The following is an 18,118-nucleotide window of genomic DNA, read 5'->3' on the forward strand; positions in this document are numbered from 1 at the left end:
TTTAAAATTGGTGTTCTCCCAAAGTCATATAAGTGCATTGTAGACTTTTGTAGCTAAACAACTGTTGATTCCAGTCAAAGCAAGTCCCATTTTAATTAACTGCATTGGTGTGAAATATTCCAAATGCACATAAACTAAAGACTTTTGGTGAATGAGATCTTTACAAAATAAGATAAGGACTAATATGTTGCACATTTTGCAACGGGTGTTGTTAATTGTTAGGTGTTAATAGGCAATAATAATAGGAATATAATTATAGAAACTGAGCTTGCTACAATGATTTTGATACTGTTTACAAGTAACAATATGTAATAAAGAGCTTTGTGCAGCATGTTCCTTGGTACATATGTATGATATACAATATGTTTAAACCTTCTTAAGTTAGTAACATGACTTTATTCATGTTGTAAACAGCAAAGAAAAAAGGTATTTGAAAAAAAAAAGAAATGGCACATTTGTTCAAAAGTATGAAATAACAGTACTATCTAGTGAAGTACACATTTTTTACAGAAGCATATATGCTGCATCATATTTCAACAATTTAGCATTACATTTTCGCAGAAATAATGGTACGTTTCTGCATAAGAACCTTTGTTTAAGGCTGTTTAACATCTACATCTTGGAATAATCCGGCAAATTAGAAAAAAAACATATCAAAATTTGACATGATGCTCATCTGGTGAAGGGTGACGCGAAGGTACTAATTGACGGTTGCCACAGGTGTAGAAATAAATTTAGATAATCAAAACTTATTCGCAACTGATGCAGGATTTATGAAGAAAGAATGATGTCTACATTACGGGATGCTTTTGTGAAGTTACCCATCTTCAAATTGTAGCAACTTCTCTCCTTAACCTGACAACCCGGTAATATTTTTGTTCCACAAGTTTCTCTCAAATATATATATATTTAGCAATCCTAGGGTCGCGTATGATATTGATCTGCAGGGAACCAGTGAGATTACTTTTCTCCTAAGGTCACGTGTGAAATTAATACGCATGGGATTGTTGCGTTCGACTGTTCGACTGTCACCACGTGATCAACAGTCCGATGAAATAAGTCGTAAATTAGTGCTAACATATTATATGGACTTCTAAATGAAATGAAAGATGCGGAATTTCTCTTGCATGCTGGTTTTGATAAACTATGTATTTTATGGTTATTTTTAATCCTTCCCATTTCCCGTTTCACTCCTTTCCACTGACTATGGTCTGTGCCTAGAAACTTGATCGCGGATACATGTGAGTGCTACTGTAAAATACCTGAAGTACAACAGACCAACGAGTTATGATGGGTACAAAGGGAAGGGAACATGGAACTTCTGAATTCTGTTAGCCGAGCAAGTTGGAACAATGCAAGGCTGCTGGTCGTCCCTTCCAAAGGTCTACACAGGCAAATATATTTTTTAAATAATTTATTCTCATGCGTACAGTTCGTCTGAATATAGCTGAAATATTGCTGCTCGGACGTTAAACCCCAACTAACATGCGTACAGTTGTGACTTTTGTGACTTTGAGGTCAAAGATGACGGTGGTCGAGTTTGTAGATGTTTGTAACTTAGAGGGCATTTACCTTTGAGTTGTTGCATCTTTTGCGAGCCCTCTACGATTTCTTTTCGGTGAATTAATAGTAAATTGAAGGGTCGATTGCTCAATTCAGTCGAATAATGTTAGATTTTGAAATGGAATTGAAAAGGGATGCAATGGCAATTTTGTTTTCAATCGTTGCAGTGTTGTAACGCTCACGTATAAAAAAAAAATAAACGCATTTCTGGAACAGGTCAAATAAAAATTTCCGGAATTCTCTTTTATTTAAATGGTTTATCGCTCAGTATGATTAACCTGAGTATCAGATAGGATTAACCGTCTTAAAGAGGGAATTCAGCGTCAATTTTTACAAAAGAACGAATAAGTAAGCCTGTCAACAAAGACTCATAGCATATGGATACAAGACGTGTATATTGCATTAAATGTGTATGATGGATATCATAGTAATGCATGCAAGAGGAAGCGATAAGTATATTTTTATAGTGGTTATATTTGTTTTAAACTGAGGTCAACAAAAAGCTATCAAAGAAATGTTAACTATGGCACTTTTCACAGTTTCCTAAAACCACTATAACCAAGCGATCTTATATGAACAAAGTACAATAATATAGGTTGATCAATTAACAGAAGTTCACTCTTAACTTATTTGCTTTCAATTTCAAGCAAATATATTATCATAAAATGTTTCACATTTGCTATCAAAATTTCTCAACTATCAACTAAACAATTAAAAAGTAGATATAAACAGACCCAAGAATTCGTAATGAAATTATTATCGGTAACCACTTACACTATCTAGCCACTAACGAGATCAAAATTATAATGGTATCAACAAACCCATGGCATGTCTTTTGTTCAAAGCATGTTTCTATGTACAAACCAACATTTATGAGATTGTACAGTCATGCTCTTTCAGATTCATTGCAAGTTTGAAAGTTGTAGAATTGACCGTGGATTTAAAAGTAATTTTGCGCTTTGAAATAAACATGTTATGAAAGGGTGCAGACGTCGTAAACTAATTTCTTATTTAACATGGATTAAAAATCATAATTCATTTAAGTTGTGTATACTTGTAATTGTATACGTGCAAATATTTAAAGTGTGGAGACGGTTTATATAGATATATAAACTATCATGCACGTTTAACAGCATCCTTTTGAAAGCCATGTTTAAAAGTACAAACTATGGATAATATTTAGTACTATATAAGCGTGTACCTGCATGTCTACAAGAATCTCTTGAAAAGGCCTGTTAAAAGTACACATTATGGATTGTTTATACGAGTGTACGAGAAGCGATATCTTTGGAGTTTCTTTATCATTGTAATTGGAATTAACCGTGCAGAGTGTATGTTAATTCAATTTGAAAGGATTACAAAAACTACACGTGTCCCAGAAAAATGAACGCCACAGCTCACGTACTTGGACGCTTGATAAACAACTATACGGAATGTGACCTTGGCCATACATCTACATGTAACAATAGTGACATGTATTACTATGAAGATGAACCTTACAACGTACATGCTCTTTCCAAGCACATTACAGTACTTGCAGTAATCTTCCCCTTGATCGGTTTACTTACTATTTTGGGAAATATTCTTGTAATTTTCATTTTTTGTAGACAGAAGTTACGGACACCAACGTCAGTGTTGCTCATAGAGCTAGCTATTGCGGATTCATTGGTGTGTCTACCGATAGTTGTACTACATATATACCTCTACTCCATGGGTAATCATAAAACCTATTTGACATATGAATGGTGTCTGGTTCATCATGTAGGGTATTTAATTCAGCAAGTGTTTCGGTCCACTGCTAATTGGCTTACTGCTATGTTGGGAATACAACGATTCATTGCCGTTTCATATCCATTTCGTGCTCAGAAAATTTGCACTGTCAAAATGTCAATTATTTCGTTTTTTGTTTTTATTGTCGCTTCAATGGGGTTGTACGCCAATGAAGCTATTTCTATTGAAATTAGTCCTTTTGTAGTTAACACTACACTTCCAATAGGGTGCATTCGGAGCATACCGTCCTGGTATGAAAAAAGCATAACCAATTTGCGCCTCTCTGTCATGTTGTATTATATATTCAATGGAGTACTGACCAGACTACTGCCATGTTTGGTTTTACTTTTCACCACGATATCTTTAGTGAGGTATCTATGTTTTAAAATGGCAGGACTAGTAAAATCTGTACAAGACTCATATTCCTCCAATCACAAGCTGAGACGAACAAACGTACTTGTACTTGTAATACTTATAGTATTCCTCATTGCAGAGCTACAAGATGCCGTTGTCTTTTGTATATATGCGTTCGAGTTAGCTGTAGATAAACCGCGTTCAGTATTGTCCGTTGAGGTAGACGATATCTGGGACGTGTATGGTATGGTCGTCACTTTGTTAGGCTACCATTGTATATTCTGGATCTTCTTTAGTATGAGCTCACAGTTCAGATCAGCAATGAAGCAGGTGTTATGTAGATGCAGATGTAAAAGAGCACCGAAAGAAGACTCTGTAGTGCGAATATCATTTCTGAGAAATAGTACTCGATCTGGTGGAACTAGTTCGTCACAATTATGAGTAAAACTTGGGCATGATTGTCGATGGTGGGGTGCTGTAATTTCTTTGGAAAAAATCTTGCCCTGATTTTATCAATACAAATCATGAAGAAAAACATATGTGCTGGCCGCATTTTGCACCTTGGGGAAAATTAATATTCCAAATAAAATTTCTTGTCACCAATTCTGGTCTGCACGAAAATTCCTCCCATTTTAGAAAATCAAATCATGGCCCGTGCCTTACGTAATGTTTATATGTTGATGTACTACATGAAATTTTATTTTAAAATAAAAGCAATACTACCGTTGTTATAATCAATGGGTTACACCAATGTTACGCCAATGTCTTTAACAATATATATCATGGTGGCGGTTAATGGAGATTTTCACGATGTAGCTTTTTTTAATACTTTGTAATGTCGTAGAACACTATACATGAAGGACACTTTCTTAATTGTGTAATCTTAATCTATCTTTTTACAGTTGAAGTAAAGACAGATATTTGAGTATGGGTGACCTCTTAAAATGACTACAAAATGTATGTCCCAGGGCGAGCTAACAAAAAATATTTTAAAAAAAAACATGTCTTGTTGTGCACTGGAGAAGCAATGAATGCTGTACACGGTTTTTATTGGTATTAAAAATTTGTAACATGCATTGGACTCCAAACATTTTAGTCTTCTAGCAAGAAATTACTTGGCTTTAAAATATTTCAAAACTCTGAATTGCACACGAAATAGCAGAGACTCAGTTTTGTAAAATTTATTGAACATGATTGTCTTACTATTAAAGATGAGTCAAACTATTCATCAAATTGTACGGAAACACATTTACTTAAAAGAACACAAAAAACTAGTACAAATGCTTTTGCTGTAATCAGATGCATTCCAAGGAAGTTATTGAGGCTCGCCAATTGCAAAGCAGTTACTCGAAGAAGACTCCACTTTGCAGTCAGCTTCAACTGCAAGACAGAAATAAATGCGTGAGCAGTAAGTACTCGAGAGCTGTTCTATAAAGCTACATGTATTGAGCCGTCAATCTAGAACATGGCTGGAGTATTCCCAGATGGTTGAATTTCAATAGGGTGTATTCTGTGTTGGTCCTGGGTGTTGTTTGATATGACAGTGCATAAAAATGTGGTTGTGACAATGTCCAGTACAGCACACGCACAAGCTAGGTAAAATGACCACCCAATACCTCCGTCTATACTTACATCATGGTAGTTTCTTACCATGTAGTAGCTTAAACCAAAAGCTATGGTAAACACTGGAAAATAGAGAAAGAAGTGTTAGTATTCACAATATAATTATATTATTAACCAACTACCCAAAATACGCTAAAATATGTCAAAAACTGACCAATTGATATGAATTCAAACCAGGCATCTATACGGGGCCAATATGGATCAAACCTGGGCCAATACAGCATCATAACTTCCGGTCGTTTGACACCGCCATTTTGAGAATTGGATTGAATGAACTTTGATCATCAGGACTAAAAGCTGCAGAAACACAAAAAAAATCTTCCATTTTATACAAAAAGGATATTTATAAGACTGATTAATGCAAAATAAACCTACATGTTTTTGGTAAAACATGAAAACAACTGTGTACAAATCATCTAGTTGAGTTGGTTAATAAAATTGTCAATAAATATGTAATTTCATATTGGCCCTGTTATAAGTTTCGGTCAATCATATTGGCCTCGAGAGCCGTATTGGCCCTCGACGATGCCTCGGGACCAATATGACAGACCTCAAACCTATAATAGGGCCAATATGAAATTACATATTTATTTACATATAGCATAGGTTGGCAAACACAATATGAATCAAAGGTGGACCTAGAACATCTCAATCTTTCCGTTTAAAAGCTTCTGTATCCGCCTCTGTCTTCATGTTCGAACGTTTCAAATGTCTGATAGATATTTTCTCTTAAGATAATGAAGTTATATAAATGCAGAGCTTTGTTCTTAAAAAATAAAGAAAATGAAAAACAATTATCGTACCTACAAATAACTGATATAAGTAATAAGTCCCAATAAATTTGAGCATTTTGTAAAAATGCAAACATGTCTTAGTAACAAATAATCAATGAAAGATTTCAAAATTTTGAGCACCAAATAACTATTGTAAAAAGGTAAAACTTCATAAAAACAATCTATATACATTTTCTAACGTTCTCAAATGTAAGTTAATATATAATATAGTATATTCAGCAATTATTGGCTTGCATATTTCTAGGGAATTAAAACCAGCATTTTAGAATAGAGAATACTTTTTCGTATCTCCATGTTTCCAACACAATACATACGTCTTCCAAACCCAATGAGTCCTTGTGTCTTTATTACAGCGTAAACTGTGACATTATCTGCGCTCTGCAATTTCATTAGTCCGACAGCACTCGACACAAATAAAAGCATACAGTTCACACAAAGAAATGCTCCTGGCACGAATTCCATAACTGATGCTGAAATGGTGAAAGAAGCCGTTATTCTACCATCATCCATTTCGGTTTAATGTCAAATTTTCAAATGTAGTAACTTGTAGATTTTTTTCATGATGCTAGATTTAACTTTCGTACGTATATACACGTCATGACAAGAGTTTTTTTTCCACATACAACGGAAAAAATGCAACATTTATTTTTTTTTAAACACCTGAAAACAGATGTTTAGGACTAGCGGATCATTTCATTGAAAGACAAGTTATTCATGTCTTTATTTCCTCTAGTAGAGATTAAAACGTGTGTAGCTATATACAAGAATATACAGCTACATGTAGCAGTTATAACATATATCAAATGCATCAGATACATTTTAGCACCATGTATTGTCGACAATTACGCCTGTAGCGATCGAGCACGAGATCGACTTTATATAGAATTCAACATATGGTTTTAGTCTGCGGCAGATCAAACCACATGCGTGAAACACAATGTACGAAAATCGTTCAGTTCAGTAGACGGTTGTTTCCCAAGCATAACACGTACAGTATACACTTGGGTCATAATAACTCAACTCAATATATAGCTCTAGAGAAAAAAATTCGATTATTTGTTTAAAGAAAATATTAAGTTGATCAGCAGTATGACTACATTCGCATGATGAATACATAATTACGTCCAAAAATGAACGGTGACATAGGTTACAGCCTTTAACTTCAGTATCAGGTACTGTGACGATTAATTTCGCAAACAAAATTTCCGTTCTTAGATCAAAGGATGACGTCGGCCAACGCCATATATCAGCAACAGATATGTTCGAATGCATTTGATGGAACCGTGTGATTTTACGATCAGAAATCACACGGTCATGCCACGAATCATATTGGACAGAGTTAATACGGCAGTCACTATGTTTCTCCATTGATATTTACATTGAAAATTAGCGAAGTTCAGATACACAGAATTCACAGAGATTGTATTTCCGTATAGTCTGTAAAGCGTCCGGAACAAAGGCATTTCAGGGGTTGATATTTGGTAAACCGGTAAAAGTCTAATTAGAAAAAATTGTTTCGATACGCTCTTTGGTTCCATTCAACAAAGTTTCGTAAAAAGCACACTATTCGTTTTTCCACCTCGCATATTAATGGGTTCAGTCCTAGCATACTTTCACACATATCCGACCTTGTTCGAGGCTTGAGCCTCTGAATGTTCTTTACAATGAAATGTTAGAGACGATTGAGTTGAGCAATGTCTTGATTTTTCAAACCAGATCAAAATTCACAGCCATATCAGCATGTAGAGACAACAACAAGTATTGCTATTGGATCGATGTATTCTGTTCGAATGTTTGTGATTGCAAAGTACGAATTGGGACCGGCCTTTTCTGCAGGCGGAATTTATTCTAGCTGTAGATTGCCAAGATAAGTATGTGTATCCGTTATAGGAATGCATTGTTTGTTAAGTGTCAATTGAAAGTTCGATTTAAATCTATTATTGCTGAAACACATAATGCATGATTTTGTGGCACTAAACTGGAATCTCCACTTACTGGCATAATTAGAACATATATCAAGCATCTGCTGGAGCTTAACCGGCGAATTGCTAAGCAAACGATATCGTCAGCAAGACATTGTGCACAAGAAGGTACATTGTATAAAGTCAACACCCATTTTTGGATTTGATGTTTCAAGTTCATTTAATAAATTATTAATGAAGACAAAATTTAACATGCCAGATAATACTCCCCCTTGACGCAATCTAGATTTGCATTGATTCATTACATCTGCACTTTCAGTTTTTGAGTACAAATCATTAATGATATACCAAGCTTTGCCCCTTACTTTCATATTATATAATTTATACTTTAGGGCTTTACGCCAGGCTGAACATACTGTTTAATTCCATATTGTGGAATATAGTTTCCTGAAAAATAAAAGAGGCTGTCAGACATCCTAAACCGCTCTGAAATCCCTGTTGGAGGGGGGTAGGAAATATTTTAGGCGAAAGAACATGGCACTGTTAATGAGATAACAACAGTTTCTCAAACACTTTCAGTATACAGGAAAGAAGACATACAGGTCTACAACTGTCAGGAGAAGATTTATTCTTATTCCCACCTTTTAGATCGGTACAATGAAACCGTTTTTTTCCCACTGCATTGGAACGTGTGTTTGAGACACTATATTATTAAACAGCAAACTAAATGTTTTTACAATTTGTCCACCATATAACAAATGTTCGTTGTGTATCTTATCGGGACCACACTCCTTCATTAATAATCAAAGCTGTTTCATCTTCAGTTATAATGCCTCCCGGAAGTAAGTTATGACCATTATTATAGATATTATGCAGACCGTTGTAGGCACGAGACCGCAATTAATTTTAAAGTGCATTTCAATATACACATTTGAGCAGATTAAAAAAATTCCACCGGCGCAAACTGAATAAAACTTCTCTGGCCTAAAGATATGTACATACAGGATTTTATATATAAATTGTAGAAAATTTTACCATCATTTTCTGAAATTAATACATATAATTCGGAGATGGGGTAAACATGACAAATGAACTGAGTTAAAAGTCCTAAACTTTAACCTTCTTCCACTGAACCAAATCACAACTTTTAGTCAGAATTGATTAATGAAAAAAAATCCCATGTAATTTTTCTACCAATTAGAGGCAAAACTTCAGCAAATAAGTTTCCAGTAAAAATATGAAAAAATGTGGAAAGTACCTACTACCAAAGTTGGAACTATATTCGAATACAACGAAAACCAAGGGGAATTAATTGTGTTCTCGTACCTGTACTTGTTCAAATGTCTTGGAATGTTTCATCATCGAAAGATGGATCGTTTGATTATGTATATAATTGTTCAAAATACTGAGCGAATTCCTCTGTCACAGATTCAGGGTTCTTATACGTAACGTCAGATATGATTATCTCGGATACATATTGTCTTCGTTTATATAGGCTTTTGGCGATTTATCATTTCCAAAAAAGTCTAATGTCACATTCTGCTGCATGGTTAATGTTATCGAGCGTCTCGTTGGTAAACTTTTCATACGCTGCCTTCTGAATATTTTGAAAATCACGTTTGATTCGTTTATAATAAAAACAAGTAGTAATAATATGTTTTTCATATGCCCTTTTACATTTGTATGATTTTGGAAATCAAATGTTTTTATGTGTTTTTTTCCTTCAAAATGTGCACAAAAACGAATATTTCAACATTGATTTTTCACAGAATTATGTTACCATGCATGTATGTTGCATTTTTTCTTGCGTAAAATCAACTGATGGTAAAAAAAAATTAACTCGACGTGCAAAAATATACATGTATGTACGGATTAGCTTTGTGTTAACATTGTTGACAAGGGGAACGTATTGTATGGTAAACTTTATCTCACGGAATTTTTAGTTCCAATGTAATATTCATATCATATATACGTGCAATTGTACAAATATATTTTTTAAATCTACAATGGCTGGCCCAGAAAATGATTTTACAGTTCCCTAAGAAAGGGACCAAATTTTGCATAAAATTAAAGAGTTATCTCCCTTGTTCAATGCATTTCAATGCTTCCTACACTTTATGTAATTTATTTTTCTTCAATCGTTGCAGCTAATCAAAAACCAACATGAGAAATGATACATTTACGATATGAAATACAGGAAAATATTTTGAAAACAAAATTTTTCATGTGCCACCCATTGCCTGGTTTTTGCGTGGACGCCCTATTAAAATGTGATCCAAAACTTAAATCATACATACAAAGTAATAAAAGCAAATGAGCAACTCGGACTCCCCTAAAAATGGGAGCATGGACCAGGTGCACCGGTAGGCTTTTCTAGAAACACCCGCCGATGTGCTCATAAAAAGTCAAGTCCGGGGTAGACGAAGAGTTGGTTTTGCATAGCCAAGTAAAGGTTTTTATATATGTATAGGGGTAATAATACCTTTCGATGACTGCACGGGATGTTATATTGGGAAAATCTTCCACACATCTTTACCTCACTTATTTTGTTTATGATTTTGTTACCTTTGAATACAACTTAGGGATCATACCTGGGAATTCCAGATTCTTGAGAGCAGACATTGAGACGCAAACTGTATAACCGGTGTCTAGGTGGGTTACACAGCCTCTGAAAACTCCTACGTGCCATTTCATGTCTTCATCTTCAGAAACGATGTGTCCATATATCCAATGCGTTGTTCCAATAGCAACACATAATAATATAAAACATACTCCATAAATACCGGTGCTTGCAAAAGCGATAGTTTTCGACATATTCAGGTGTATGTGTACATGCACTTCCGAAGTTCCATTGCAGTGCTTACCTGACGTCACGATGTCTTTGGAGGGAAACAAATGTGCAACGTTCAGTGCGCATTCTATGCGAACCAAACACAAATTATGATGGATAAATCCACATTGTAACAGACGTTTGAGGTCGTTTCCTTAATTACTTACATCAACAGAAAGGACTGGTGAAGTGTTAAAACTTTTTCGAGCTTAAATTTTTAATTCTAATTTTTGCAAATTCCAAAATCCCCACTTTCAAAGTTAACATAATACAATTGTAGGCTTTGCTTATTTGGAGACGGAGCTATTTGTATTTGTTTCTCCTGGGATTATTTAAAAAAATATATATTAATTCCAAATTTGAGCAAACATTTTCTTCTTCTCAGCCATGACTCCTATTACTTAAAAATGTAAATTTTCACATTTTTCCAATGTGGCCAATTTAAAAAGGGGAGGGCCGCATGCAGTACTTTCACCCTTACTATGCCGAAAACCGATATATCGGCTTTACATCGGCTTTTTAGACGGTCTCAAGAAGTGCCATGAGTCATTTGTCGAATTTGTTTTTTTTTTCTTGCCCGGTCGATGGTCGACGTCATAAAGGCGATTTTGTGGTCATGGCGTCATATAAAGCCCACCTGCAGAGGCGTCAGCGGAGATGGCGCCCGAAAATGGCAATCAGGACAACCGGAAGTGCATTTTAGACCAAAATGTGATCCGTCCTAATCAGTGACCGTCTGCAACGTTTGGACTATTTCGTGTTTATTGGCCATTCGGAAAATGTCGTTGAAAATGACAATGTCATGTTTAAGCGATTACTGTATTGCATCCACTTGACGGAAAACTATGATTTTTTTCGCCATGGAAAATTTTGATATTTTGAAAGTAGTCTCTCTACTTTTCTTGTCTAGATTTGAAAAAAAAAACATATGATAACAATTAAATTTGTTTTCGTGCAAAAAATCCAAACACTTCCCTACATGATCAGAAAATAATTTACGCAAATTAGGTACAAAAAAAATTACCTCCTGGATTTAAGCGATTATGGGCTCATTAAAATCTTTGGAACCAGAAGATTTCATTGCGAATACACCTTACGAGAGTCACAAAACTTCGTCGCTTCGATTTTTGCCAAATAAAAAAAACTATTGATTTTTTGCACGCAATTTTAGCCAGTTATTAAAAGATCATTCTTATGCTACTGGGTTAATACTGACCTAGTTGTGGCTCTCTGGTGTCCCATGTTATGATATTCTAGCAGGCACAACCAATTTTCTATCTAAGCAGTAACAGTCTGGGAATTTGGAAAAAGGTGGGTTCCGAAATTTTCCTCGAAAACGCCGCCATATTGGCTTCCTCAGGAACCACATGTGATTAGATATTTTCCTACATGGGGGCTTCCGATTGTCCTACTGAATGGTTGGTTTTGTGTCTATGCCCCTGAACCTGGAGATGATATAAATAAACACAGAGATGCTCCGGGTGTGAAAAATATGCAAGACAGAAATTCCATGCTTATTGCTTTCTTTTACCTAATGTTCTCCATAAATTTGTTAGAATTAAAGAAACAAACAGGTTAGAAAAGTTACTGAAAATAACGTTACATGTAAACAGATTCGTTTTATGTCCATATTCGGGATTCTTCCGTTACTTTCATATACGGTCCCTATTTTCATGCGATATTTTTTTTCCGACGCAGTCGGTATTAGTTTCACTTTTTACCCTTTCACCTAAAAGACGCTCTTCCATGGAAACCCAAATCACCTGATCGCAATTCTGTTTCCCGATTGGCCAATTACTGATAACTTAGTGGCTTCGAAAAAACTGTTTCGAAATTGCGTGCCGTGCGTTATTTTCTTGAATGAATTGTAGAAAATTAATAGTAACAAAAACAAAATTTTACTGCGTCGGCTATTTTTTTTTTAAAGATAGCACTTGTTTAAAGACGAAATTCACATACGATATACAAAAAAAAAAACATTAATTCTATAAGAAGTACTGTCATAACGATACATAGATCCAGCAAGAATCAGAACTCAACAAATGCTGGAAAAAACATATGAAATTTCCGCTCATAGAAATTTAAAACCAATTTGCAATTTAAATACGTTTATTAAGTGTTAGGATAATTTATCTTAGAAATAGGATATAGCTTATAGGGAGTTGAGCATTTTCCTCTTCATATGAACTTCCGTGAACATGGATATTACCTACATGCAACATCAAATTGACGGCGATTTACATATGCGCGGATTTGTCATACATCTGCGCAGATTTATTTTTACTTTTTCGCGGATTTTTGTTTACGTTTGTGCTGAATTTTATCTGTTGATAACTAACACATAGTAAAATACTTACAGTTAAAAGAATAGATATGTTTTTTTCTTTGTATTATAATATATAAATAAAATAACAAATGACAAGGATTTTCATTTCCCGTTTTTACGGATAGATAAAGATATACATAATGTATTAGTGATTGGATTATGGCCATCTGGTATATTACGGTTTTATTAGTGTTTTTTTTATCAACTTAATAAAATGTTTTAATTAATTGACAGTTTTATTTCAGAACAGATTATTTTTCCCTATCATGAAACATTTTAACAATTTGATTTGTTATACTTAATAAATTATTTTTTTTTTATAAAGAAAGATTATTTTATCAAAATTATGTAATTGATATTTACATTAAATCTCAGCAAAAGCTACTGGTAATATACTGGTAAACAACAGGTAAATCTGCGCAAAAGTATAGACAATAACATTCAAAATCCGTGCAAATGCCGGATGTCCGAAACTGATTCGAAAAGACCGGAGACTGAGAGAATAGGTAAGGTTGTATCTAATTTTAGCTCACCTAACATGCCATGTGAGTTTTTTCATCACTTTTCATTTGTCGTCCGTCCGTCCAGAATTACAAAAAAATCTCATCTGAAACTGCGTCTTATCCATTGTGATTAATATTTGCTTAACTTCAAAATACAATATCTTTTTGTGTTTTATATTTCCAGATATGCAGGACAACTTATTCAACAAGAACGCCGCGTGCACCAACTGCACAGATCATCTAGGTAAATGTTTTGGCAGCCTACGACAGCATCCAAGATTAAAGCTTTTTTTGGCTCTTATATTCAACATGGGCCCCATTCGTAAACCACATATTAAAGATTATTGGTCTAAAAATACAAAAGTCAAGTTACACCCTGGTTTTAGAAAGTACTGTCAAGGAACAGATTTTAACCCTTATTACGATGTTTTCATTTGGTAAACAACAAAGTTGTTCCACATAGTTTGTGTCTGTCCAAATTCTAGTTTTCTGCCCTCTGTTTATCTTGTTTCGTTTTCACTTTTAGTTTACTATATGTTGCTGGAGTATATGGAGCCAACTATTTCGCAGTACCTGCATGTGTAGAATGTTATTTTTGGACCTGCCCAGTTGTGTGAGGGTTTCCTCGTCGTTCATTGAAGACCATGCATGGTTGGCATTGAGCTGACATTTTTTTTTCATCTGGGTAGGGTTGTTGTCCCTTTTATATATGACAATATCAATTATGCTTATATTTCAAATAAAATCTGTGGCTGCTGCTAATAAAATGAACTATTTTTGCGCTTGCTATCTCAACAAAAGATCCCAACCCCTCCCCCTTCGAAAAGAAAATGGTCTGTTCCAAAGTATTTATTTTTGTGCACCAAATATAGGTAGTGATAGAGCAAGGTTACAGAGAACATTAATCCAGAAAAATAAAACGTGGTGACTTGCGATTTTTGCGGTCTATTTAAAGGGTGCTAACTGATTTCTATAGCAAATTATTTACATCGAAGGGGGGATAGACATGCAACAAACGGAGTATTACAAGATATAAATTCCTAAGTAGAGAACATGCTATAGCGTGTGAAGAACCTATCAGTCGCGAGGAAGTAAAAAAAAACGTCACAATGCTGAAATTAGATAAATCGGCAGGTGAGGGAATTTTATAAAGTTATTGGTACTTATTAGCAGATGACTCTACGAAAGTCGTCCAACATAGCTATTAATGATAAACTTTCGGACTCTCAATATAGTGGCGTGATAATCATTGTAAAGGAAAGATATAAAACATTGGCGACCAAATATTGTGTTTAATACTGAATACAAAGATTACAAGTACTTGTGGAGAGATTAAATTGGCACTGCCATTCACAAAGGGTTTGTGAAAGGCAGAAACATATTTCAGAGGAATAGATTATTACAAGACGCAATCGGTTGTGCAGAAGTAGGGAATGGAGAAGGAGCAATTACATGTATCTTAGAAGACAATAAAAAGCCTTTGATAGAGTAAAATGGGGGTGAATTGATTTATGTTTAGAACAATTTGGATTCGGGCCAAAATTTCGAAATTGGCTATCGCTAAGGGTAAATTAATGCTGCATAAATTATTAGCCCGTGGTAAAACAATGATGAAGTGGGGTTTCCGTGATTTATTTCGATTCTGATAGAACAATTACGGTCCTTTTTTACATGTTCATGACCTATTACGGTAACCTTATACCAGCCACTTTGTGCTAGCTGTGTCAGTTGAAATGGTCGGTAGTGAAACTAATTAGTGCTTTAGTGCTTTGTATTATTTATAATGAAGGAAAGGTCGAATTAAGTAGATACACTTTGTATCTAACTGTCAAACTAAACAGAACAGAAAGTAGCATGTGGCTTTTCATATATGTATGAGACAAACTCTGTGACAAACGTATATATAGAATGTATTGTATAATTCAAAGTTAAAGAAGGCAACTTTGTAAATGACACTAAAATATGATAGAAACGATTGGATTTTTCATGTGGATTGTCTTCTACGAGCAGACAGATTTGAATGAACAATTATATGATTCATTATATATACCTATAAAGCAACTTAATAACTAAAAAATATGTAGCCTTTTTTGGTGAATCACATTACAGAATTTGCTTGATTCTTACAAAGAGTGCTACTTAAATATTGCTTTATGAGAGATAAGATTTATTGGTACAACTATTGGTAAAACCAGTGAAAATATATATACAATATAGGTACACTGTCGAAAATTATTGAAGATATGTGATGAGGCGACGGAACGGGTAGGAAATGCGAGGCTCCGTCGAGCTATTTCCCCCGTTCCAAGCCGAATACAGAGAAGAACATTAAGGTTTTGAATTTCGCGAGGAAGGTGGAAGCTGACTTGTTTCTGTTTGGTATATGGCAGTAGATTTCAGGGGTGAAATTTGTGCAATAGTTTCTTTGGGATTTGAAATATTTGTTTGAGATTTTTGAAAAAGAGGAGGCAGTTGTATGTTCAGATCTATAATGTAGTGTTCCTCTGATTCATTATCTTGGGGTTTAGGCAGTAATAAATCCAAGAGCATAACAGTTTCCTGGTCATTTGTGTCTTCAAGAGTTTTATCATATTGTAATGCTTCAATTTCAAAAAGTGGGGACCAGTTTATGTTAAATTGTGACGGACACTCTGGCACCGAGTCCGACATGACTGAAATGACAGGGGAAGTTGTCGGCAAACTAATAATAATCAAATCTGAACGAGATTTGGGATATGCCATATGTATGGCGGTGAAAAAAATACAAACAAAATAATAATTTGGTTTACATAAAATCTTTTATTTCATTCAGCTAAAAAAAGTGAAAACGAAACAAAACAGCGATAAAAAGATTAACCGGATACGCAATCGCAATTTGTTTATAGGTGTCATACCACTATTTCTGGTCTCCATTACTTTCTATGTTAAATTCAGGTTTTTATAAGGCTCAAAAATTTTTTTACATTAGTACTGATGGTGCTAGAGGGGTATCATTATGATGGTCACCCTTTACCTTAACTCTCCTAAAAATATCAACATACCTTATGTGCCTTCTAAGAAAGAACGGTAAAGTGAAATTTGACAGGTGCAGAAATCACTACTTTCGTTTTGAAATTTAGCCATATCAAGGGGCCTAGAGTTCTTGTTCAGAATTGTTTTACCCTACACTTAGTAAAGAACATGAAGTTTTTAGAGTATTGCCGATTCATTCAGCTTTCAGATGACACCAAGTTTGTATACCTCTACTAAACAAAGAGAATGATAGGGTGCAATATTGACTACTTCGTGTCATTACGAACTACTTTCTTGTATGTTTAGTCGACTGGTTTCCGAAATAGTGGTATTACACCTATATTGTATCTATGGTGGTGGCCATGATTAATTTATGCATACCAGAAAAAAAGTAGCTCCGCCGATCACGTGAGTGGGAGGAGCCAGAAAGTCGATAACCTGCTAATGTACGGATACAGGTACGAGACCCCAATTGTCTGCCCTTAGCTTTTCGTTGTATATAGTTCCTATAATGATAGGGGATTTTTCAAAAAAATTTTAGAAATACTTCCTTCCAGAATTTTTCATACTTTTTGTGCTCAAACGGAAGAGGAATAATGAAATTATTTTAGTGGATGTGTTGAAATGAGAAATTTGACATTTAGGTTGTGATTTGGTGAGGTCAAAAAAGGTCAAGTTTGTGACATCCGGAAGTCATTTTGGGTCATTTTTTAGGGTATCTCTGTGTTTATGCATATAAATTGAAAAAAATAATGGTAATTTTTTTATATATTTTTTTTATAAGTTGTTGGAAGGTTCAGATTAACATCCCTGAAAATCTGAATTGAATTGCGCCGGTGGAATTTTTTTAAATTACAAAAAGGCCATAAAAAAGATAAGTGGGAAAATTAATTGTGGTTTCGTGCCTACAGCAAAAAATAACCGTATACCTTTATTCGTTTAACAAATAGCCTCATCGCAGGATAAAAGTATATTTCTGTCCTTGAGCGAATTATATTAATTCAATTTCACACGAGCTTTCAGGTACATGCAGACTATTTTCTTTAGAATTCGTTTACACAGTTATGGCCTAGTAAGGAAGCGCAATGTTAGTTAGTCAACCTTGTAAAGTCGATCCAGACATTAAATTCAAATGATTATTCTGTTCATTCTGCAGCTTTTAATTTACACCGCTAATCAACCGTTCCTCCTTTTTCATTATGTATGAAGTAAATTTTTCATAACTTACGATTGAGGTTAGAAATATTCCATACGTTATTGGAAAATAATGGAAAAATTTCAAACATTAATTATATATAAGGTAAATATTCCTAATGTCTTAAAGAATGATGTCCACAATGACATTCTTTTTACTGGCCTGTTCCTAACTTTATTTTTTTATAAATGTTGTAAAAAATCACTTTTACAAAGTCTTGTTTGTT

The 18,118-nt window shown here is 34.5% G+C and overlaps 3 protein-coding genes across 3 annotated transcripts in view; 1 reads left to right on the plus strand and 2 right to left on the minus strand.

Moving 5' to 3' along the window:
* Positions 1-2,508: 2,508 nt before the first annotated feature.
* On the plus strand, positions 2,509-4,405 carry LOC148629924 (sex peptide receptor-related protein 2-like). The gene has a single exon (XM_088559800.1). The coding sequence runs from the start codon at positions 2,947-2,949 to the stop codon at positions 4,126-4,128; it is 1,182 nt and encodes a 393-aa protein (XP_088415926.1). The 5' UTR covers positions 2,509-2,946; the 3' UTR covers positions 4,129-4,405.
* Positions 4,406-4,853: 448 nt separating this feature from the next.
* Positions 4,854-10,969, minus strand: LOC148629925 (uncharacterized). Its single transcript, XM_088559869.1, has 3 exons — positions 10,618-10,969; positions 6,419-6,574; positions 4,854-5,372 (listed from the first exon to the last, which is right to left on the minus strand). Exons 1-3 carry the CDS (start codon positions 10,838-10,840, stop codon positions 5,146-5,148), a joined length of 606 nt encoding a protein of 201 aa, XP_088415995.1. The 5' UTR covers positions 10,841-10,969; the 3' UTR covers positions 4,854-5,145.
* A 1,303-nt stretch (positions 10,970-12,272) lies between these two features.
* LOC148629926 (uncharacterized) overlaps positions 12,273-18,118 on the minus strand; it is a 47,784-nt gene continuing 41,938 nt past the window's right edge. The window contains exon 3 of the mRNA XM_088559868.1: positions 12,273-12,301. Coding sequence (XP_088415994.1) covers positions 12,288-12,301 — 14 coding nt within the window. The 3' untranslated portion in view covers positions 12,273-12,287. The remainder of the gene's footprint in view (positions 12,302-18,118) is intronic.

The sequence above is a fragment of the Perna viridis genome, chromosome 1 (genome assembly GCF_037379345.1).
Source record: "Perna viridis isolate PV_CMFRI_1.1 ecotype Kerala chromosome 1, ASM3737934v1, whole genome shotgun sequence".
Classification (NCBI taxonomy): Eukaryota; Metazoa; Mollusca; class Bivalvia; order Mytilida; family Mytilidae; genus Perna; species Perna viridis.